Genomic DNA, 25109 nt, shown 5'->3' on the forward strand with positions numbered 1-25109 from the left:
GTTGACATCATTCATGATAGATTCAAATAAAAGTGCAGCTGTTGGTGTCCAGGGACCTTTCTGTGTCTCAATTACCTTTTGCACAGTCACAATCCTAATCATTAAATACTCTCTAATATATTCTAGGCAACTGATTATTGGTTTCTCCCTACCCTCAACCAATTGACTATTGAAAGTCTCACAAAGATTATTCAACAAAATATCACAATGTGCCCTTCCTGTATTACATTTCTAGTTATATTAAAATCAAAATTAAGTTATAATAAACCAAAATTAAGATAAACAGATGCTTACCAGAAAAATGAGCCCTGCTCCAGTGTTTGGGTGGTATTGCCTTCAAATAGTTGTAGGCACCATCATTTTCAACCCTCAGTTCTTCCATTGCAGCTTCAAATTCTTGCTCAGTGGTTCTTGTGGCACACTTCCATAGCATTTGCCTTATGAGTTCTCCCCTAAACAACTTACTCATATTCTCATAGATGTGTCTTAAGCAAAATCTATGTTCAGCCATTGGGAAAACTTTAGCAATTGCAGGTACCAACCCCTTTTACCTATCTGACATGAAAGTAAAGTTGCTGTTTGGATATAAATCTAGGTCTTCTCCCAAACAAACAAGAAACCATCTCCAACTGTCAAATGTTTCTGCCTCAACTACAGCATATGCTAGGGGATAGATTCCATTGTTAGGATCTACCCCAACTACAGTAAGAACTTGTCCTGGATATGGTCTTTTCATGAAGGCTCCATCAAACCCTAACAACTCTCTTTTACAAGCTTTGAAACCTTCTTTCAATGGGCCCAAGCAGACATAGATTCTTTTGAACTGCCTTGTTTCTGAATTTGGATTAGGTTCTGCATAAGCTTCAATCATGACAGTTGTGTTTGGGTTTCTAAGCTGCAACTCTAAACAGTAATCTCTTAACCTTGAGTATTGTTGGTTGTAATCCCCTTGAAGCAGTTTCTTTGCTCTGCTTTTTGCCCTAGTAACTGTCAATCTCTTTATTCCCAATTGATACCTTTGATAATTTAGCAATTAAATAGATTAACAGCTAATATAATTGACAATTAAACAGATAAACAACTAAAAAATATGACAATTAAACATATTAACAACGAAATTAATTGACAATTAACTAATTAAAAAGTAAAGAAATTACCTTTTTGAGATGATTTCCTGAATTGCAGCTCCTTTGATTTTTGGATCTGCATCTACTGTGCCAATTATCTGCTTCATGATGAATGTGGAATTACACTGCCTCAATTGCCTCAGTGGTAGACATTTATGTTCTTCATTTAATGTCTTCACCATCCATCTTTGTTCATCCTTTCTCCTAGAAACTAACAAAGTCCAAGGACATGTGGGTTTCTCTGCTTTTTTCACTGTTTTGACCTCTTGACTAGATTCTTTTTCACATTCCTCAAGAACCCCCTTCCCTTTTGCATCTTTACTCTTTTCACCCTCCACACTTGCATGCATACCCTTAACACCCTTTGCATTGTCATGCAGACTCCTTCCACCCTCTGAATTACTATTTTTTCCTTTTGCTAGTGAAGACAATGACATCTTTTCCATCACAACTTTAGACTTTGTGTATTTTGGGTTAGATGTAGACACAGTTCCAAAACATCTTGCCCTAACCCTCTCCTTATCATCTTTTACCAATATGATGTCCCTTCTAGTCTCAATTGCATGGTTTTTAACCATTTCTTTCATTGGATCCTTTGACTCAAACACTTGAGTCACAAAGAATTTGCTCTTATTAGACTGGTTTTGAGACAATGCCTTAACTTGGTTGTTTCTCCTAAACTGCTTTAATTTCTTCTTCCTCAATCCTTCTAGGGTGTCATCATCAGGGCCACTATCAAAATCATCAAAGTCAATCCCCAAAACCTCTTCATTCTTGCTCAATTCTATATGTGGTGTAAGTTCTTGATCTTCAAGACCTTGCACAGCTTCCTGGCCTTGTACACCTTGCACACCTTCATTACCTTGTACACCTTCTCCAACTTCTGGTTCAAACCTAAACTCAAAGTGTTTCATATTTACTTCCACATCTTTTGGTGATTCCTTCTCAAGTTGTAAACTGCCCTCATCTCTCACATTCTCCCAAACTGGTTCATTAACATGTTCACTGTCCTCATCATCCCCTATATCATTCTCTTTATCTGGTTCAAAGTCACCATCCTCACTGTCATCCCACTCTGATCTACCTTCACTCTCTTCTTCACCATCTTCTTCTTCACTCACAACCACATTGTCTCTAACTGGTTCTCCATCTTCTAAATTAACCACATTCTCCCTAACTGGTTTCTGCCTAATTGTTTCACTACTTGAGGCATCATCAAAGTGGTCAAGAGATATCCTAGAACCATGTTCAACATAAACATCAATTTGTTTATACTTAGGAACATATTTTTTCATATTGGCAACATGCATGTCAGCAAGTAATAGCCTAAGCCCATCATCTAAAGCAGTTTTAGGTACCCTAAAATGATATAAAAAAAAAAAAATCCATTTTCATAGCCTAACTCCCTCATAATTTCAGTCATGTCACTCATGCCAAAGCCTTCCAAGTCAATGAAATCAAAATAATCAACCTTTTCATCTACGTATTGTTTTTTAGGGTTTGAGATGAACTTACCATTATGATGAACGTTTAGGGTCATCATACCTTCATAATCATCTGCAAACAACAACAAAAAATATCATTAATTAAAAAATACAAATAAATTATAAAATCAAATAAAACCCTAAAAAAATCAAAAAATACTAACCGAAAATAAAGGAGATATCTTTGGGCTTTTTGCCTCTCTTTAACCATTGATCCTTTTTTTCATTCTGCACACTTGATTGGATTAATTTGGTGAAGTAATTTTAATGGTTTTGTTTTTTTGGAAATTGGGTGAAAGCACAGGGATGATTTAGATATAAAAGGGGGAAAATGAGGGTGGCTGCTATTTTATACGACATCCACGTGACTTGCACGAGACACAGGAGGGTGGAAAAAGACATAAGTACCCCTCACGTGATTTGCACGTGGGGGGTTAACGGAGGCAAGGACGAAAAGGAAACCACAAGGATGATTTTAGCCGAAAATTAACGGCGATGATGAAAAATGCTTATTCGAGAAACCACAGGGACGAAAAAAGTACTTGGCCTAGATTATTTTTGGGTAGTGATAACCCATAGTATACAAGATGAAATATTGAAATTTTTGCAAGAAGAAAAACAATATATGAACATAGTGTGTTCAACCTTATCAAGATTTGAGTGTTTAAAACCAAAGGTTAAACACCCAATTAACTAAACAACAACAAACAAGAAGACCAAGAGATGCTTGAAGAAAAGTGGTGTTTTAGTTGGTGGGTCTTGTATATATTCGAAAATGATAAGAGTAAAGTGGTGGGTTTTGAGTTAAAAGGGTAGAGATGGTGTTGTAGATGGCTTTGAGATGGTTGGTTGATTTTCTGGCGACTGGAGGCGGCGGTCCGGCGGCGGCAGTGGGGTGGCCGGCCGGAATTTGAATGGGTGGGGAGAGAGAGTGTTTTGTTTGCTAGTAACTTGATTTGTTTGTATTTGTGAGTGATAATGAAATGTGGGGGACCATATACTTTATAGGGTATTTAGTTTTGAGGTGGAGTTTTATTTGGTGGAAACGTAAGTTTTAAATGTTGGTTTTTAGTTTTTTTTTTTTCTTTTTTATGTAACCACTAGCTAGTTGTACTCCTTTATATTATTAGAGCTTGTACTTATATTTATTTATGTCCAAGTTATTATAATATATTCATGGTTGAGTTTAGAATTTAACATAACTATCATAACTAATTAACTACCATTTATCTTATTTAAGTGCTTATTATTATTTTCTATGTATGTGGAGTAAGTAACTTATGTATGTGCAAGTTTAGTTATATAAATTATTTCTAAATATGTAATCAACTCTAATATCATGTAAGTCAAGGATATTTATATTTATATCTAATATATGCACATATTGTCACGTAACTCATATCGTAGTGAAATGTCACGTGTAATAGTATTCTAAGTTTGACCGACCTGAAATTTGCGGGGTGTCACAATTTTCAGCCACAAGTTTGAGCAACTTGATTCACTTGTGGAGCAACTTGACGTGGAGAACCAAGAATGCATGAATCTGTATCAACTTGATGAGCAAGTTGACGAAGCAAGTTGATAGAGCCATTATTATATTATTCTAACAGTTAATATACCGGACAGACCAGCAAAACAAGTTCTGCGAACCTATGCCATGGATTGGAATCTTTATCGCCTTAGCTTCTCTTTTTTACACCCTTGCAATGGTGGCTAATATATTACATGGTTTTTGTGATAGAAAGCTATGGTTTCTATGTAAATAATTTACGCTGAATGATGCACAATTAAGCTACCCATGGATCTAAATAATTCAATGCCTGGTGATACGGACCTCGAAGCAAAGTTTGAAGCATGTTATTAATTATGTGCACCATAATGATGGCTAATTTACCACCTCCTCTAGCAACCATGGATAACAAAGAACTACAAACCTCGTATCGTTGGGTGTTCGGGTAATGTTTGCATTACCCTTGTTTGTTAATGTTTACCACCTTGTTTGTTAATGTTTGCATTCAATCAAAAACGGGCCTCCCTTCCGTGTGTCACCACGAGGACTTGCTGCAAACTGCCTCTAAGATTAAAAGATCAATCACCACAAGTGTAAGTTATACCAATGGCCTCACAACAGCCTTTTATGTGGGTATGTTACTCCTGTTGTTGATGATATATGCATGTTCTTCTTTAGCCATTCTGAAGTCCAAAAGAGAGCTTTAATCAAAGTACTAAACACGCATGAAACAAATTTGAAGGACCTACAACGAGAAAGAGTTAACTGTTGAGAATTTAAAGCAGCATGTGAGCAACTATTGGATCATGGCTGGAACTGCAGCCCTCGATTGATGACAGCATGTTCTGCTACAAGTGCTATTTCTGCGGTAATCTGTACTGTAAACCTTGTGTTCCCAACTCTAATTATGAGTTTGACCAACAGATCTCTGAGAGATTATCAATCGGATTATAAGTGGTCAGTGTTAGTGATATTTACGATATAGTTTGTTGGAGTCGTACTAGGTACAATTGCCACGTCTTTTGAATGTTTTGCAACATGAAGCTTTAAACTGTCCATAAAATAGATCTGGAAACATATAAAGGTTTTTGAAGTAGAGAGCTACTGGACTAAAAAGTTATATGATTGGAATCAAAGTAGCATACCATTCTCAATTATACTAGCCGCAAAAGTAAGATCATCATCCAAAATTATAAAATCATGATCCTGAGCATATGTATAGGATTTCAGAAGACAGTTGTCGTATTATGCAAATTTATATATAGCGATAATCCCAGTTTTCCTTGTGATCTACGTATTGTATAGTGTACGTTGTTGGAACTGGATAAAGGCCATGTTTAGTGGTGGTGCTGTTGAGCAGGTAAAAGAGCCCAAGCAACTAGAAATACACAAAGATCTTAGGCAATTAGGCATTATGTGTTGAAGTATAAAACTTTCATGACAATATGGGGCTTGCTGAGAGAACACTGGCAGGCATTCCACCGAGAAGCTGGGCTGCAGTGTGGACACTCTTTGAAATAATCATGAATTTCCAAGCTTGAATCTAGAAGAGTTGCCGTTTATTGACAAGTGGCATGCTTATTTTAAACATGCCTTGACTTTTAAAACGAGATGTTTCGACAGGCGAGACAAGCTTATTGAGATTATAATATCTTCGTTCCAGAGAAAATGATACTATTGTATTTAGCTTTATTCTCTAAAAATTTTCACACTTGTATCACACCAACACGAACTGGAGAATCAAGCTATTTGATAGTGGACATGCCTTTCAGCATTTTCGATCAATGAAATGTACTTGCCCAATTTAAAGCAATAACATAGAATCACAAAAAAACTTCTTGTTCTTCACGCTATTAACTGTTTATTAATTATACACTGATTCCTGTTAGGGCCTTCTAACTATAATACATAAAAAATAATTACACAAATCAGCTCAACTAAATCTGTTCTTTTTTATTGTTTTAATTCGAGAATCCAAGAAACACAATCTTTGAGTAATTCAAATTTTTGATGTGTGGCAATGTTCAAGAACACTTCCATTTTGTTTCTAAAACTTGTCAAATCTTCCTTGAGAATAAAAGATCCAGCACACGCGCAATGCTCGGCCAAATGTGCAGCTTTAATTTGCTTGCATTTTAAACAAACCAAGTCTTGAAGATGGTAAAGCCGTTCTCTTTGGCGAACAATTTGTAGAAGACTATTTTCCATCACCTCTCGGTTGTATGGTTGCCCACAATGTGGAACACTACATCTCCACTCTTGAGTCAGTAAACCTCTGTCACGACACAAGTCCAGTTCTCTACAGTCATTGCAGTAGCTGGCAAAATGACAAATTTAAGATTCAAATGCCAATAGTTCACTTAAAGCAAGTAAATAATTCTTGTATAACTTATAAGCAAACCATATTTAGGCTAACTATTGCCCATCTAACCCATTTGACCCTTTTAATATCTTTTATTAGGCCAACTATTTTCCCCTCTAACCCATTTGAGAATACACAACCTGAATCAGTGCATCCATAAGTAATGGGCTGGAACTGCCACTTGTATGAACGATGCATAATATACGCCTAGCGTAGAACATTAGATTTCATCCAAAGTTGCATTAATTTTTTTATTTTTAATATTTTATAGAATAAATGACTTCATACAGTTTTATAGCTGACATTTTAGATAAACTTCATTAAACATGACCATGGTTATTATGTACTAACCACGAAAGTGCTTATACCTGCAAATCACGTTTGGTAAGGTGAAGGAAAATGAACAGACTTGAAACTGAGCCTCTGGAGCAAACTCCCTTACACGTACTTTCTTCAAAAGATTCCTCCTCATAATCTGCAATTTGTTCCAAAACAAAAGAAATAATCGGGCAGCCCATCAAGGAAAAATGAAAAGGTAAAAGTTAAATTTTATTTAGATAAAAAATTACAGCCTACTAAAAAGTGCTTTACAGTCGTTACCAATATATCCTGCTGCACATCTTGGTCAAGAGCAAGGACAGCACACACATGCTTTATAAACTCTAGTGCGGGATTTCCTTTATAGACATTGTTATCTTGAGCTGTCTGAGATTTGCCTGTCTTCTTTATGTTATTATCAATATCATCAACTATTCTCAATAATGTATTGGTAAAGTGGGATTGAATCTGAAATCAAATATCAAAAAGTTAATGATTTGATCAAAATAAGATATCCAGATTCCACAACTAAACAAGATATTCTAATTTAGACCTTCTTTCTAAGATGGTCAGTCATGCGTGATTCAAAATTTTCAGCAGCTGCAGCAGTGATTGATGGAGTGCATGAATCATCTTCTCTTATAGTTGCTCTTTTTCTGGTTTCATCTTGAGCAAATTTCCATGGGAGGTACATGAAGTCGGAAACGATATACATAAAATAATCCTAAAAACACAATAGAATATCAAGGGCTATCAACCGACATTCATATCTAGATAGATTTCATATATGAATGATAATAATATCTGCCTTTGATATTTAACAAGGTCATCTACCTGAGCCTTTGCGGGCAGATTTACTGCAATATTCCAGCTGGGCACTATATCAACTTGGGAATCATCATGTGTGCCATCATTTGTTTGATCTTGTTTATCTTGAATTCCACCATAGTTATACTGTAATAAATGGATGACATGATAAGTTCTCAATCCACTCAATAGAGAATGTCAACTAAACACATGTAGCACAAATATGAAAGAAAAAGAAGATATTTCGCTTACTTGATCCATGAATAACAGTGAGTGCCAGAACTGTGTGGGTTCAAGCTCGATATACTCAAACAGGTCTCTAATAAACCAAAACCTCTATATGTTAGAGAAGAAATAAAGGCACAAATCCCTTGACCTATATTTATATTTTTTTTTAAACAATAAAAACACTAAACAGCAGGACCAACCTAGTTTGTATAGTTTTCAGTAAACTATCACAGTAAGCTTGAGCTGCAATTAAGTCTGACTTCCCGGTGTCCAATATTACTTTTGAAAAACTAGCAAAAATGATGGTGGCACCCAACTTTCTAAACTCAGCTAGCAGAAGTGCAAACACCTTTTGCATAACCCTGTGAAGCATTCGATGAAGAGCTGGATCATGGAGTTTTGACCGCGGACTGAATCACAGAACAAAAAGAAAGTCAACATCAAGTCAATATACAATACATGCATTCAACAAATTTACCAAAAGTTACCTGCAGAGCCATCTGTATAAATGTTGTAATATTGCATCAGCAAATATATTTCCATATTTTATTACGTCAGCAAGACATCTTTGAATTAACTTTTTAAGAATACGAAATGCCTCTGAACAAGAAGTGGCCTCATCTACTCCTATCTGTTCGCCAGGCAGATGTGATCCCAAAGCCAAATCAAACCCAAAAAGGGTACCTCCTTCCATATCATTTATTCGGGTGCTCTTTAGCAGAGCATTAACAGACAAATGATGAATCTGCATCCATTGCAAATTACTTAAGAATTTGGACATGTGTTACCTTAACAGTTATGGAAAGAAGTGTCAGTGACAAACAGACCTTTAGTTCAACTGTGAATTTCCTATAAGCACCGGGTGTTGTGAAAACTGGTTGATTGACCTGTTTTCAAAAAAGTTAAATGGAATGGATAACCAGGTCCTAATATAAAATCAATGAATAAAATTGACCTCGTCAGAGTAACAAGACTCTTCTTCAATATCCCCTCCAAGGTCTGGAAATCCATTATCTGATACCCAAAGTATCTGCAAATGATATGAGGAACTCAGAGTAAATAAACAAACCTAATGACCATGTTAAGGATTCAGAGAATAAGAACAAAAAGTCAAACACACATAGTTTAACATAATACACTAGCATGCATATAGCAAGTTGATGAAAGGGTTTAACACAAGTAAACATTGCTAACTATGATACTAGAGGTGGCAAACTGTATGGGTCCGGCAGTTTGGGTAACAGATCGAAACGGGTTGGTTAACACGGGAAATAAAATTTTGTTCATATCATAAGGTCAACACTTTGTCCGAAAACCAATATAGTCACGTAACTTCGGGAGGAGTGCCTCCTCAGAAAGGAGGTCACAGTGACCAGGCCTGGGCGACTGTTTACCAAAAACACAGGTCTCCACAACCTTTTAGAACCACTAATGCCTCAAATATGACTTCAAAAAACTATGTTATAACACTTATGAATTAATAAAAAAGATTTTGGTTGAAAAAACACGAAGAGACTTTTAACTGATTTTACCTCTTGTTTTTAAGCTAACTTTTTTATCTGACCCAATTAAAACCCGAATCAGCGCATTCAAAGTGGTGGTCACAATTGCAGCATCTAACTTATATAATAGGGAAACACAGACAACCTGTTGATGATCACGCAGTGCTCTTGCAAAGAAGATATCTGCAGTGTGGATAAGCCAGTCTAGTTCGTAATTGCCTAAAGGAACCTGTTTGAATACAATCATCATTAGCTTGACCATAAAATTATAAATGCCAAATACAAATACACACAATTCAGAGATTGTTACATGAGAATATCTGGAAAGAGAAATTCTTTCGTTTAACCAATGAGATGATACAGCACAACGCTGCATCCCAATTTTCGCAGCTACTATCTGCCAACCAAGAGCCTATATAGAGCAAGAAAATAGTATAGTGAGTACCAAAACCAATGCCACTAAGCACCCAGTAGAGTTAGTCAGCTACCTGATATTGACTATCACGAGCATTTGAAGGAATATTGACACAGGGGAAATCATCTAAAGCTCGCACACTTGACTTTATTAAGTCAACATCTGGGCACTCAATTAAAGCAATTGCAGGTCCATGAAGCTGATTCCTGTCAATTAGTAAAGAGTTAAACATAATAGCATATTTTGTAAACCTTTTACCGTTTCATGGTGCTAAAATCTAGAAATTGTAATACCTGAATTCAATTATTGTTTTTTGTAAATTCTTTTCAGCTTCTTTGGGGTTTCGGACATAGTCCACCTGAATGTTTACATTTAAAAGTTCAAAATTAGATTTATTCAAAAACAAGGATCACATTATTTCACACTTTCAAATTAACAAAGTCAACTCTGACCTTAAAACTGGAAACATCCCCAGACATGGAAGGTTCAATTGATAAAGCTTGGCAAGCTTCACGAAACTGTTTCTCTAAAATATTTGTTGTTAACTCTTTATTGGGGAAGGGATTGACCATTACCACATGGATAATTGAAGATGATGGAAAATATACAAGATAAATACCACGTACTTCAGATATGCTGAAAATTATATTAAATAAATAGAAGAAAAAAAAAATTAGTCTTCACCCTCCCATCAGCAAAGAGATGCAATGAAAGAAAACTGCAGCGTACCTATGATATAGGTAGAAAAAGGGAATGGAAGATGCTAGATAAGAGCATTCTGCAGTGGTTTTCATATGCAATTCACTTAGACTCCAACCATCTTTTGCATTTCGTTTCTTAGCTGACTTATCAACTTTACAAACACATCCAATCTGGAGGATAGAATTAAAATCCAGACCAACTTTTGTTTCATATATCCCCTGCAATGCAATTGGGTTAACAGCATATAAGAAGCAAGTTTTGTGGAGTTTCTAAATCATCATTAAAAGTGACTGACAATCGCATCTGTTGACTTAAATTGAACTGACCTCCACCTCAGGATCTGCAAGATGAGCAGAAAGTTTTCTGCTGACTTTTCTAAATTGATCTTCATCAGTTATGACCTATTATGTGTACTTTTTAATTAGCTTGTGTCAATAATTTATTTAAAAACATGATTACAAATAATCTACCTCAATCAGGTTATAGCAATGCCGACCATGAGGAAGATTTTTGGTGACACGCCTTCCAGGAAATTCTTCGGTTATAGGAGCTTTAGAATTAAGGTAAAATACTCTGGGAACACTTATAGGGATCTTATGCATGACCCCATCCACAACAACCCATGCAGAAAAATGGCCATGTTGCGAGCTTGGAACAAGTTGAATTATCTGGCCATTTTAATTATTATATGAAATATAAAGCAAAATGGGAGAAAACAAGTCCAAATGCATAAACAATATACTACCTGCCAATGGCTGCTTGTTAAGGCTACTTCCTGCCTTTTATAATAAGAACCGACCCCAGTTCCGTGAGCTTGTTTCTTACTTGCAACACCACTTGGGATCTCAGCGAATCCATTCCTTCGATTAAATTTGTCCAAATTGTCCAGCCTGACATCAGAAATACCCAAAAACTGACAATCAACATAGTTTTCGCTACCATTTTGACACATAACTAACACAATAATCATATGCAAATTGTTTATGGTATAACTTGAAGGTACTTTAAAATGTGGTTGGGGTCAAACCAATTACACCCAGCCATTTCCACTTACTAAAAAACAAAACTTTAGACCATAGCTTTTTTGACACAATACCAAGCCCAGGTGCCCCTCTTTAAACATCTATTCTTCAGAGGACTCCTAATGCCCACATGAATACATGCTGATATACGTCCCAGTCAGCACCCCATCAGCAAAATCCCCTTTCAATACAAACCCGATAAAAATCCTTCCCAACATCTTTTATGCCAATACTAGCATAGCACCCACCATTAAAATAAGTTTAAAAAAAATACAAACATGCCCAATACATCCGTATTCACCAATACAGAAGCCTCCAAGGCTCCAATACATACCCCAATACACAAGATACCTAGTGGTGTTCATATGAACACATTTGAATACAGGCCCAATACGGACGCCCATATTGGGCATTAGGAGTGCTCTCCCTATACAGACCCATGATATTATTGGGACAGTCATGAAAATCTACCTTTGCCTCTTCCTTTTTTCCCGAACCAGTTTCCACTTTCTCTTCCTCGAATCAAGCCATCCTTGATAATCCAGATGTCTATCTACATCTCCATCAATATCAATCAGTTGTAACGATGTCAGAGGATTCTCACTTTGATCATGATCAGAACTTTCTTTAGAAGAAACTGTCAGTCCACTTCTCTTATGGTTAGTTTCATACGACCGAACAATAGGTCTAGGTCCAATTGTAGAAGCATTTACATTGTTTCCAAAGTCCTCCAAATCCACAAAGTTTTGTTCATGGGTTACATGATTGTTTCCATTTGCATCAATTTTTGGGTCCTCGTCATTACCCTTTTTCACTGAACTAAAGATATCAACTAACTTTCTTTGTCGCATTTTGTCATCTTTCTCACGAACCTTCTTGTGCAGCCAATCAGGATGAACCACTCTTGGGACAGGGTTTGAAACCTGAATAAAATATCAGTTACATGCCAAAGAGATGTAATACTTCACCAAGTATCTGTAAATACTGTACCTTCTGCATTGCTGCAGGAATAGTGATAATCTTCTGAATAGCAGAGCTAAGACGCTGCTTGTAATATGACCAGTCAATAATGGATCGTATCCCAATATCTGATGAGATTTTGCACCATTTCTTCACATAAAACTTCATAATTTCTGTAAATGAAACATGTAAGGCTTGTACCTTTAAAATTTAAAAGATCTCAAGCATACTGGTCAAAAGTTTTACCTGCATCAGTTTCAAATATAGCAACAGGAACAGCCCGTTCACTCACCGGGTTTCCCTGTTCTCATCAAGATCAGGCATTTAATCAATGGTGTGCCTTTAAAAGCCAGTATGAACATGAAGTATGTAATTTGATGCAAATGAAATATACAAATGATAATATCATGATAATGAATATTTTTTTATTTTTTTTTTGGCTAAAGGGATAAAAGAAATAAGTTTTTACATCACTTACCCGTGGTTCACATGCAACAACATATTGGCAGCGTAGACCTTTGTCTTTTACCATTGTATCACCAAGAAAATCGGCAAGACGTCTTGCTGTGGTTACTGCACATGATTTCTGTTCACCATAGTCTGCTAAAGACTTGCTCATAGTGCTTGATTCTGATATATAATCAAGCAATTCACTGTCTGCAATATCCTTCCCTTGATTCTGAAATGCTTGATAATAAGTGAATCTGTATGTATTCTTATTTTCTCCTTTTCATCTAAGGCAAACATGAAGAAAAACAAAAAAAGCTAACAAAAGCGTAGTAAATGTTTGATTTACATACATCAAGAAGATCAAGCCAGCGGTTTGCAACAGAGGCAACTACAGAATAGCATTCCTCTAGGGTAGACCCGTGAAGAAACTTGTCAAAGAGTTCTGCCTGGTAACAGAAGTATATTAAGAATGATTGTAAAACTTGTCGGGTTATAAAAAATGATTGGGTTGACAATTGATCCAAACAGCTTTAACAGATAAAGATAGTACTTGGAAAACTTTGATAAGCTTTAGTTCACCCCTCCTCTTTATCTCGAAGCCTTTAAGCTCGGCAAGGGTACCATCATCATTAAAAACAGCATATCGCTTCTTTATTAGAATTCCTTCTTCTTTAGATGCAGGAAGAATCATTGCCTATATTCAGAAACAGTACAAGAGAGTGAAAGATATACTTTGACTGGATAACTAAAATGTTCAAACATTGTGTCTATATTGGGAAGCGCCTATTTACCTTATATGGTCCATCGACTTCAAATTCAATGGAGCATTCACTGTGTGTTGTATATGTTCTGTTCACAGGATCTTTAAGAGTCTGGTGATATAAAGAAAATAAGAATTTAAGCATAGAAATTTTAAACCCTAGCTGGAAAGATGGGCAGGTTGGGTAAAAAGAATGAAAAAATTAATCTTTTAGTGCAAACCAAAATGAACCCGTCGGATTGGGTTGACCCAGAAACACTTTCTAGTCACACTTTTTGAGTCTTACTCTACATTTATAGATATTAATGTCATAATTACATTTAAAGGGCAAACGTAGAGCAGGAAATATATAAATTTTAGAAAAAATTTTAAAACTAAATAGACTTTAGCCAGTCCATTTGAACCATTCAACCCTTTCTCCATTTAGTTGAGAAAAATATAATAACCCGCTCGAAACAAAACCCAAAATCGATCTATAATCAAGTAAATGGATCAAAACAATCAACTTGATAAAAACTTGTCAAAATTATAAAAATAGAATACTGAGATGATTCATCTAACCTGGTATTGGTCATTTGTGTTGTTTCTTGCCACATCAACATTCAGCATAACACATGGATATGAAATTGTTAACTTCTTTGATCCTCTGTAATGAAATTCTCACAAAGGTGGAAAAAGTTGTAAGCCAAAGCCAAAACACTATGCCAAACGGACAATCACAATAACCATATGCCAAAAAATCATACATTGTTTTAAAGGTGAAGTTTTCAGGAAATGACCCTGGCAAGGCACACCATATACCATCAGTGTCTAATTCGAGGGGCCTTCCGATTTTTTCAACAAGTAAACGCGCATTTTGTATTATTTTTGCTCCAGTATAAGTAACAACTCCTGCCATTTCCATTGAGTACCATCTTGCACCTCTGTAACAAGATTATGTTATTTCTACCTCAAATGATGAAACATCATGTAAACTATGAAGGTAAGTAAAGTGCCTACTTGCGCATGACATATCCATAAAAGGAATTTAGAATACATTTATGAGCCAGCTGTAGCGAATCATAAAGAACCACCATATCCTGCAATATTAATATATACCATCAATTATAGTTATAGTAGAACATCACTCTGGTAGACCATAACACCAATATAAAAAACTAAAAAATTACTTGTGCTTCTTGGATCTTAATTGGATTTCCACTAGCCTTTGCTTCTGATAACTTCCCCTTCCATACTTTATTCAGTCCTTTGTATTCATATCTTCTATCACGAAAACTGTATAGCACAAGATAACATGCTTTATTATACAGAAAAAAAAAGGGGGGGGTAATGAAGGGAACCCTAGCCCCGGTACCACAATTGGATACCCATCGACTCACCCCGTATGAGTCATATGATGCCGGTACAATACCTCCATCCTAATCCCCACATGATCTGGGCATCCCGAAGGATCGAACCCGCGTATTTAAACTTCACATGTGAGTCTAGGCTTCATTGGTAACGGGTACCTTACAGGAATTATTTTTTGTGCCAAGCGGGGATTGAACCTGAGACCTTAAGGTCATCAAGTGATTGCCTTACCACTAGACTAACTCCTTGTTGGTCTTTATTATACAGTACATGCATACAAACAATGATATATGTGCATAAAACAACGAAAATTAATTAAATGCTCACCTTCGGACAGTATCAACATAAAATGGGTTTTCACGCATGCATATCCCTGCCTCTCGAATTTCAGTAACTGGCTTGTCAAGTACTCGCTTATATGCCTTTTGGCAGTATTTCTTTAGACGCTCTTTCAGCTTCAGTTGTTGGTCCACTTTAGGCAGATCAAGAAATGGTTTTGATTTGGGCCCATCAGCAAACTCGGATTCAATTTGCCTCTTAATATGATAGTAATCACTGATTTTAAATATTGAGATTAGTAAACTTCCAATTTTAATAAACATGACATGTAAGAAGTAAACCAGGTACCTTCTTTTTGCTGTGTATGTCTCTCCACGCCAAACCCATTCAAGTTTTCTAAGACAAGTTTTCCCTGGACGATTGAAATCACACGCAGTGCAAATCTCATCTGAAACTATAGATGGTGGCTGGTATTGCATATAAATACAGTTTCTTTTCAGTAAATGGCAAGTTATGTCAAAACATTAAAACTTCTAAAAGTGGGTCAATGTGCCAACCTGAAGTCTGTTTGTCAAAATAATGTTGGGATACATTGCAGCGACATCTAAGTGATAAATGAGTGGACATTCTTCTCGTGTAGGTTCATCTCGTAATGTTATAAGCTGCTCAAAGAGACAAAAATAATGGTATCTTTATGTGCAAACACGTGGAGAATGTAGAAGAAGAAAACATATATGAGTAAATGGTTGCTTCTTGGGAGAAAAAACTGGAAAAACTGCACCACTACGGTGAACAGAGCCCTATGTATTTATCACATATAATACAATCCACATTCCGTAAAAACTACAAATGACCAACAAAATACAAGACTGGACGCTGCCTATTGACTATTGAAATTCATCAAGACTAGGACTGTAAATGAGTCAAGCTACTCATGAGCTACTCGAGCTCGACTTGCTAAGAGCTCAATTTGATTCGAGTTTCAACAACTTTGAACGGTGTCCGAGCCTGATTTAGAGCTCATTCACTCTCAAGATTCATGCACTACATTCACGAGGCTCAACGAGTTTTTGCGAGCCTTTTATTTACATGTACACAAAATAATATAGCATAATAAATTGGTACCTATTAGATTTTTTTATATATATATTTGTCAGTAACATAACTCAAAATATAATATCTCCACTTATTTTTATACTTAAATTTATCGATAAACCATTATATATAAAATATAAAGTCAATTACTAAATGAGCCGAGCTCAAGCTTGTAGGAATTCACACGACCTGAGCTCGAGCTTAGGCGAGCTCGGGTTCGGATCAGCTCGTTTACAGCCTATTAATGTCCCTTAAAATTTATGATATATATCACAACCACAAAACTTGTAGTACCTTCTCCATAATAGCATTCTTTACTTCATCGTAGTTTATAACCGATTCAATGTCCATCTTACCCTCCACTCTAATAGCATATAAGAGATCACGATCGAGATTATCGATAAGTTGCTGAGAAAGGAGACATGAATCAAACTATTAGCTAGCTAATATTTGAAGACGATATTCAAATCTTGTAAAACCATATAAATGCCAAAAATATATATATATTTAAAAAATGCCAGGCCAGTACTTTTAATAGATAAAATACAAAAAAACAGCAGAAACTACTGGTAAAAAACAAAATTCAATTAACTTTGGTTGATTCAACGTCTCAAAAGTTTCTAATATTTACCTTGAAAGCTGATGGATCAAGTTTGAAACTAGTTGGAAGGTCAGATCTGAAAACACCGGTTTCTAGGCACTCCACATGGCCACCAATGTACGTCTCACTTTCAAGAAGGTGGCCATTGTGAAACTTTTCTGGTTCAGCTTGGTGCTTATTAGGACATATAACATTAGCGATATATGCCTGCATGAAAAAATTCAAAAAATAACATATAAAGCTACAAGTTTATCAATTACTTCAAAAGAACAATTATGAATGAATTGGTATTCAACATATATGTCAAAAACCACACACCTGGACCATAAGCAGCATTTCACAAAGGGTCCCACTTCCTTTACGCAATACCTCATCGGGAGGCATTGGTATTATAGTTGCAAGTGAGAAGATGAAGGGATGAACATAAGTCATATACAAGTAATACGTTGACACGGCATCAGATACCGAATATGATGCCATCATCTGACATTAAGCATTTAACAAAAAGAACATATAAGAATTGTTCTATATAATTTAAAGTGACTTCGATGATATAAGTATGAACCACATTCAGGTAGAAAATGCATACCTGGGGTTTTTCCATTGCAAAACAAACCATATCCTCGGGATTTACCTCCAATGGATCATAGCCCAGTTTGGCTTTAGTGACAGCCTAATACCATAAAAAAGAACCAAAAAAAAAGCATGCTAAGCATTACAACATATTTCAATATAAATGATATAAACCATGAATTTGTTTCTGTTCTGATATATGAATAATTGCCCATTACAGTATTTTACTTCCTGTTTTAAAGTGTAGTAGCATGGTGCCCGAGCAAAGTAATGGCAGCAAACAGTTCCAAGCGGTATTCCAATTTTTTGGCAACTTCTGGCAATTTTCAGTGGTATTTGGGGGCTTCTGAAAGTTTTCAGCCTGGCAGCAATTAGCTGGATTGAAAGTGGCCTTTGGTGGTGGTGATGTAAGAAAAAGAAGAGAGTTTTATGTCATATTCTAATGGGGTGAGAATGTAGTCAATTTCGGTGGTATACCAACCAGTGGTATACCGGTGGTATTTCGGTTCTCAGTCCTCCTCTGGTATACCGGTATAGATTTTTGTCCAAAATTTCGGTACCGAGATTTTCGGTGAAATTTACCGAAATCTCACCGAAATCGGTCAAATTTCGGTCCAAATTTCGGTGGTATACTAGTTTTTCAGATTTTTTTTTTATTTTTTTATAAAATTATTTTTTTCCAAACTAAAAAACATAAGAAACAGTAAAATTTTGAAGTATTAACACTAATTATCGAAGATTGACACTTTTAAGCTTGACTTTGATATTTAGATCGAGTATTTACTTAATATAATTCCTATTTGTGTGTATAATTGCAATCTTTTTGGTATATATATAATTATGTATAATATTTTTCATAATATTAAGATCACCGAAATACCACCAAAATACCACTGAAATTACCGATATTTCAAATACCAGTGCTTGACCGAAAAACCGAAATTTTGGTCCTTAACTACTAATGAGATAAGATGTTTATGTATAAAATTAGGTGGCAACAAAAACACATGGGACGCAATCCATTTGAGGCTCCTTAAGCTTAAACAGGGTCTGGAGTAATTACTTTATATAATAGTATAGTATAGAAGTATAGATGGCTATTAATGTTGTTTTGTTATAAATATCTCATTCAGGTAAGTTTTATCAATCCAATGGGCTTTGTAACTCTTTTACTCAAGTTACTCTGGCTTAAGATCTACTAATGAGCTATTATGATGTCTGTGAACTCTCTTGGTTTAAATGATTCCAAAAATAAATTATAACAGCATTTGAGCATTCAAGTCAGGCATCTTGCTATGTGAACTTGATGAGGGATATGATTATTTTTTATTCAGTTAACATTCATGGACATACCACATGCATATTAAGATAAAAAACATATGAATCTGAAGGAATTTAAGGATTTTCAAGAAGGAAAAAAGGAATGAAGAGGAGCTGTGCAGAATTATAAAGGATAATGTCAGATTTAAGTTGTTTGCTTTAAAAGTGAAAATGTCTAAAAGTGATGGAAATGGCTGCAATTTGGAATCTCAGGTGGAGTAACAATTCATTGTATGCAAGTTAATTGTTTGTCTGATGCTTATTGGAATTCAGAGGTGAGACTATGGGCTAGTGGTGCGATTGGGAAGAGAGGTGAAGATGACACTTCTTGGTCCCTTTCTAACACTAGCTTTGTTAGATTCTGCAGATGTTTACTGCTTTTGATTTCTTTTGAAGCAGTATTGAATTGTATAGAATAGTGTTTGTATGCTGCATAGATATGTCCTGTGCTTCTGTATTTGTTTGTAAATAATTTTGTGGTAATACAAATTCGCCTTTAAAGTTAAAAAACATATGAATCTAGAAAAGAAAACAATATCTGAAGTATATATTATGCACCTTCAGACCATGGCTCCCTTGAGGTAGATAACTATCACGTTTGACCCATGCAAAACAATCCAGATGACAAGCAAACTTAGCACGACATTCACCTTGAACTGTATCACACTGAAATCCTAGCTCCTGTAGGCAGATAAAAGAAAATGAGTGGTTGATATTAAGATCATAATACACCATCTCCAACTTCAGATAATAAAGTTGTGTCATACATCATTCATTCTCAAGCCATGGTGAGCTGCCCTGTTTTCCAAGAATGGCCAATCAAAAAAGTCTCCATTGTATGTGACATAAATACCAGGCTTCACCTCTCTCATATGAGAGAACCATAATCTGAGCAGCTCAACCTATATGAAAATAGAAAGTAAATAATTGAACATTAAGTATGCACCCTAGACACCAGCTAAATGAAATAATATATGATATCGGGAAAGAACACCTCATTCTTCACATTTGTAACTTTAAAGTGTCCTTCAAATTCAGGTTTTGGTGTGTATTCCAAATCTGCTATATCTTCACCAACACACTGAAAATAGTGGCAGACAAGAATAGTTAAGGACAATCTTGCTAATGCATAACATCTTAAAACATTGGATTGTAAATTTATATATAAGTCTAATGTACCCACCTCTCTATTGATAATCAGATATCCTCGTCCATCAACCATGTATGAGATCATCATAACTAAATCATACTCGGCATCAGGAAATTTTAGAGGAAGCTTTGTGGTCTCTATATCAAATGCACAAACATGAACTTCAGCACGTTGCAACAGATCATGTCTTCTTTCTAACATAATCCCATCGCTTGACACATTAACATCATACCACAGTCCAGATCTTACATCTGACAAGAACAGTTTGTGAGACATACATTATTTATGAGCAATATGATACAAGATACCAGTTAAGGTAATACTAAAAGAAAATATCACCATTGTCAATGGCAAAACGGACATGGTAAGGCACATCATACTCCCGGAGATCAGTAATGCAGTCAATTAAATCTTGATTTCGCTCAGTACTGCAAACTCAAAAACCAAAATCATGTCATAACTGGAGAACCAACTTATTTTACATGTCAAAACTTTCCAACATGATTCTCATACCTTTTTCCAGCCAATATGGCCTCATACGCCTCTGAAGCTTTAGACTTTTCTTTATTTCTTTCGACCACGTGCATTAGATCACTCTTTACTTGCATAAGTTGTTGTACCGTTTCAAACGATATCTTTAAATAGGTTTTCCGCAATCCAGAAAGATGGTTTTTCTGTGATTAAAATCAAATGGAGTCACTCTTTGTAAAAGAATATAAAAGAATTTCAATAACCAAAAGGTCCAAAACACACTCATTACAACCTAGCACATAAAAAATATACTAAAAGTATGAAAGAGTAATAGGATAACTTTATTAAAAACTTACAAGATCAAGGTCCTCTTTCTCCACTACTTTGATATCAGCAATTTGCCCTTCGTATCGTCGTCTTAAATGTGCATCAACATCCATTTCCATCTTATCCTACAAATTGTTCAACACAACCTTCAATACATTCACAAAAACATATACCTATACAAAAAAAAAAAAAAAGGGCATACCTTGGTAGAAACATAAAAATAAGGCCGAAACCGATACTTGGCTTTAAACGTCGAACCATCCTTTATTCAAAATCACAGAAATTTATCAACCTTCAATTCTAAAACATAATTATTTAAGTGTGTGTATATATATATATGTTTACCTGGCAAACGAAATATAAATCAACACAACTATATACTTTTTGGGTATCCTGATCCTCCCAAGATGACTACAAATAAAAATAATCAAATAAAGTCAGTTAGGTTAAAATGGAAAATTAGGTTAAAATAAGTGAGCGAGAGTGTGAGAAATTACGGAAGAGAAAGTGAGAAGCCAGCCGAGGCGTTTATCGCCTTCGGTAAATAGATCGAAGCCGAGTTTGCTTTCGAGTTTTTCTTCGGCCGACAGAATCAGCTTCTGTTTTTTGGAAATCCGAGTGTCTCTGCGGTCAGTTCTTCTCCGATCGCTGCCGTTCATTGTTAAAAACTGGATCTGCGATTGAATCGTATCACTTGATCGGAGTGAAATGAGATCTTTGATTTGATAAAAATGAAGATATAGGTTTTGGGGAAACAAAGAATTTTGGGGGGAAAGAAGACTATGATACGAATGCTTTTCCCGCTCTTTATTTTTATATCATGTCTCTATAGGCCGGATGATGTGTCTAATTGTGGGTGCTGAAATGACACTTTTATCCCTCGGATTAGCGGCAGAAAAAACAAGAATGATAGGGATGACACTTTTACAAGTTCTTTTTAGGGTTTTTGATAGTCTTTTTGTCCAAAAGAATTTTGAATTGATTTGAATTTAGCTTCATTCGGAATTTTCATAAAAAGAAAAATCGGTAGAAATGTAGAATATTAGTGTATGGAAAAAAGATGCAAAACAAACTTGTTTGAGGTAAAATACTAAAATGTAACAATAGTGATATTTTTATTTAATTTAATTAGAGGGTTATCCTCACAATGCAATAACGGGTGGGTGGTGGTGGTGGTGGCAGTCGTTGTTTGTAGTTTTTTTAAAATGACATCTACAATGAAAGAGCATAAAATTTTAAGAACATCCATATAATTTTTATAATTTATCGAGGTACGGTTTGTGAGATAAGTATTTTAAATGAATTAGAGGAATAAAATAACTTATGGAAGGGGGAGAATAAAAAAATAAGTGGTTGAGATTTTTGGAGAAATATGAAAATGAGTGGCTGAAAAGTTAAAAAAATTTGACGAGAACAAATGTTTTATAATGTAGTAAAGATAATGCAAGACTAGTAGGTTTATACTTGTTTGGACGATATTATCATAATAAATAATTATGATAAATAACTAGCACGTTACCGCCGCATTATGGTGGTGACGCGTGGTGGTAGAAGCGGCGTCGAGTGGTGTAGATAATTAATGATGTAAAGGTTTACTGAAAATATTTTATAAAATAAATTACTTATAGTGTAATTTAACCATTAGTTGCATTTTAGAAATTTTTTGCATGTAACTTTCAACAATGGGTTATTTTCTTTGTAATATAGTATAAAAGTATAGATATATAAGTATATCTATATCTATACTGCTTTATAAAACAAACTTTCTCTCTCCTTCCTTAATTTTAAAAACCTGAAGTAACACATTTACCATTCATTTTAATAAATCTTTAAATATATTTTATAGGCTGTGACTAAAATTTCCTTAAAAAAATTCAACCACTATCTCTCACTCACGCAAAAACATATAGCCGAAACCCTAACTAAAAAATCGTCCCCCCCCCCACCCTTTTATATCCCATACAACAATTAATTACATAATTACACCATCACCATCACTATCACCATCGCCGTAACTGCAGCTGTATTGTGTAGGCACCAATCTAGTATATATAGATTAACAAAAATATATGATGAAATAATGTGATTTTTTTTATAACATATATTGAATGAAGTCATCAAGTCTTAATTTAAAGTAAAGAAAAATAAATTATTTGAGTCCAAAAAAAGAAATTTTATTACGAGTAACTCTTTTGTCAAAAAGAATATCCTTTTAATTATTCATGGGCTTTCCTTTAACAAGTCAAAATAAAATAAAACTATAGATGGATGGGCTATAACATGTAGAAGCCCATTAGTCCAAGAAAAGGAAGGAGTAGTCAGTAGTATTATAAAGAGCTAGGGTTTTCAGCAGCTTGAACAACCCTAACAACGCCCACACACCCTAAAGCAAACAATCAAAAAATAGAGCGGCTGTTACACTAATAATTTTCCAGGTACCAATATTTTGTATCTACCAGTGTTTGTTATTTATATCATACAGATACAGATTATTATTATTATATATGAATTGAATATAAAGGGTGTTTTGAATATTTGACAGAAATGAAGGTTGTTGCTGCATACTTGTTGGCTTTATTGGGAGGTAACACTGCCCCAAGCGCTGAAGATTTGAAAAAGATTCTTGGTTCAGGTATATCATCATCTATGTTGTTATTTCCACACACATATATATTATTACTATCAAGATTTTTGTCTAATTGTAATTTATATATGTAACATAACTGATATAGAATGCGTTTTGATGTTTATGCTAATGACTTGTTCATTGTAACTTGTATATATGTTTTACTTGTGACCCCCTATTTGTATATATAATATAAATATAAGTTTTCATACATGATACATTAGCATTTTATGTCAAGGTTCTAGTTATAATGTGTTTGTTAATTTAATTTTGTTTTATGATGAAGTGATAGGATTTTGTGTTCATATATTAGTTAAACTGTTGTTTCAGATCTGTGTATATTATACTGAGACTAGCTTGTATTGTTATATCTTAAAAATAATATATTACTCGGTAGTTGATGGTTTTAGTTAAAAAAAAGGGTGCAACTTCTGTCTTGATTCTTGTAATAAATTATGTTGTCTTTGGTTTACTTTTATGGTTACCTGCATATATGTTGGAACCAAAAATTAAGATTAGTTAGGTGGATGGCTTTCTTCAGTTTTAGTAATTGATGGTTGCGTTGTTATGTAATGGTGACACTTGTGTTAGTGAGTTTTTTGACTTAGTTTGTGTGTACATTGGTACTATATTGTGTTTCATTTTTGGAGATAAATTAGATGGTTTCGTTTAGGTAAAATCTGTCGAGGAAATGGTCAGGTTTATGTGTTAACTAGTTAAAAACTGTTCATGTGCAGTTGGAGCCGATGCTGATGATGCTAAAATTGAGTTGCTCTTGTCTGAGGTCAAGGGTAAAGATATTACTGAATTGATTGCATCCGGAAGGGAAAAGTTGGCTTCAGTTCCTTCAGGCGGTGGTGGTGTTGCCGTTGCCGCAGCAGCCGGTGGTGGTGCTGCACCTGCAGCAGCAGCTGCTGAGTCAAAGAAAGAAGAGAAAGTTGAGGAGAAAGAGGAGTCTGATGATGTAAGCTTTTATCTCCCTTTAATCTTTATATGAGCTCAACTTCTATCAATGTTTTTGGCTCGGTCTCTTGTTTTTTTAATGTCCTTGTGTTTATGTTGACATTCTGCATTGTTATTCTTATTTTTTTTTGCAGGACATGGGATTCAGCTTGTTTGACTAGAAGAAATGAATTTTTGTCTCTTCTTATTAAGCATACTAAGGTTTTATCTTGTGTTATGTGATTTTGGTACTGTTTGTTTTAGTTTTACTGATTTTGTAAGAGACCATGTAAAAGTCTTGGATTTAAGGTTTAGTTGATTATCTGAGATTCTTAATCAAAGTGGTTTTCATTCTATAATCTGTTCATTGTTTTTATACTGTTTTCTGTTTGATAATCTGCTCATTCTTCATCTTTTGTAAGATGTTGTTTGCAGTGAGATTAAACTGTTGATGAGCAGGGCTTCGGTAAGGTTGCTACTAATATAAATACATTAAAGTAAAAGCTACTGCACTCTTTATTGGTTCAAGCTATAATTATAACAAGCCTCTTTCTAGACAAGAAAATGATCTATTGCAGGGGTTTTTTTAGTTTTTTGTTTTTTTTTTCATTTGTGATAACAATTTACTCTATTGTAAGAATGGTGAGCTTAGTTTAACCGTTTCATAGAGTTTCTTTTCTTAAGCCACTAAAATGAAAGTATATTATACATAACCTTAATGTTGTACG

General features: G+C 35.0%; 2 protein-coding genes across 2 annotated transcripts; one reads left to right on the forward strand and one right to left on the reverse strand.

The window, feature by feature from the left end:
- Window positions 1-5906: 5906 nt before the first annotated feature.
- Window positions 5907-21472, reverse strand: LOC122585603 (DNA polymerase epsilon catalytic subunit A-like). Its single transcript, XM_043757725.1, has 47 exons — window positions 21311-21472; window positions 21159-21224; window positions 21016-21075; window positions 20843-20938; window positions 20529-20689; window positions 20355-20443; window positions 20049-20266; window positions 19860-19946; window positions 19633-19767; window positions 19424-19546; window positions 17562-17645; window positions 17291-17455; window positions 17003-17179; window positions 16666-16779; window positions 15834-15938; window positions 15625-15743; window positions 15325-15552; window positions 14817-14922; window positions 14647-14726; window positions 14394-14570; window positions 14209-14293; window positions 13679-13759; window positions 13438-13581; window positions 13238-13333; window positions 12916-13116; window positions 12684-12738; window positions 12468-12610; window positions 11949-12400; window positions 11201-11345; window positions 10926-11123; window positions 10782-10856; window positions 10483-10673; window positions 10206-10389; window positions 10047-10111; window positions 9827-9959; window positions 9649-9750; window positions 9484-9567; window positions 8792-8866; window positions 8664-8723; window positions 8325-8581; window positions 8037-8246; window positions 7861-7927; window positions 7636-7755; window positions 7355-7525; window positions 7084-7269; window positions 6852-6958; window positions 5907-6438 (listed from the first exon to the last, which is right to left on the reverse strand). The coding sequence occupies exons 1-47, from the start codon at window positions 21470-21472 to the stop codon at window positions 6075-6077; spliced, it is 6603 nt and encodes a 2200-aa protein (XP_043613660.1). The 3' UTR covers window positions 5907-6074.
- Window positions 21473-23136: 1664 nt separating this feature from the next.
- Window positions 23137-24737, forward strand: LOC122585602 (60S acidic ribosomal protein P2-like). Its single transcript, XM_043757724.1, has 4 exons — window positions 23137-23248; window positions 23356-23445; window positions 24177-24403; window positions 24537-24737. The coding sequence occupies exons 2-4, from the start codon at window positions 23358-23360 to the stop codon at window positions 24561-24563; spliced, it is 342 nt and encodes a 113-aa protein (XP_043613659.1). The 5' UTR covers window positions 23137-23248; window positions 23356-23357; the 3' UTR covers window positions 24564-24737.
- The last annotated feature ends 372 nt before the right edge of the window (window positions 24738-25109 follow it).

The sequence above is a fragment of the Erigeron canadensis genome, chromosome 1 (genome assembly GCF_010389155.1).
Source record: "Erigeron canadensis isolate Cc75 chromosome 1, C_canadensis_v1, whole genome shotgun sequence".
Lineage (NCBI taxonomy): Eukaryota > Viridiplantae > Streptophyta > Magnoliopsida > Asterales > Asteraceae > Erigeron > Erigeron canadensis.

What these genes read in the sequence shown, in the direction of transcription:
- LOC122585602 (XM_043757724.1), top strand. Translation starts at nt 23,358, where the DNA reads ATGAAGGTTGTTGCTGCATACTTGTTGGCTTTATTGGGAGGTAACACT. An exon ending in GAAAAAGATTCTTGGTTCAG is followed by an intron (nt 23,446 to 24,176) that starts GTATATCATCAT and finishes GTTCATGTGCAG; the next exon opens with TTGGAGCCGATGCTGATGAT. An exon ending in AGAAAGAGGAGTCTGATGAT is followed by an intron (nt 24,404 to 24,536) that starts GTAAGCTTTTAT and finishes TTTTTTTTGCAG; the next exon opens with GACATGGGATTCAGCTTGTT.
- LOC122585603 (XM_043757725.1), bottom strand. Translation starts at nt 21,472, where the DNA reads ATGAACGGCAGCGATCGGAGAAGAACTGACCGCAGAGACACTCGGATT. An exon ending in GGCTTCTCACTTTCTCTTCC is followed by an intron (nt 21,225 to 21,310) that starts GTAATTTCTCAC and finishes TTTTATTTGTAG; the next exon opens with TCATCTTGGGAGGATCAGGA. An exon ending in TTGTTGCATGTGAACCACGG is followed by an intron (nt 12,739 to 12,915) that starts GTAAGTGATGTA and finishes TGATGAGAACAG; the next exon opens with GGAAACCCGGTGAGTGAACG.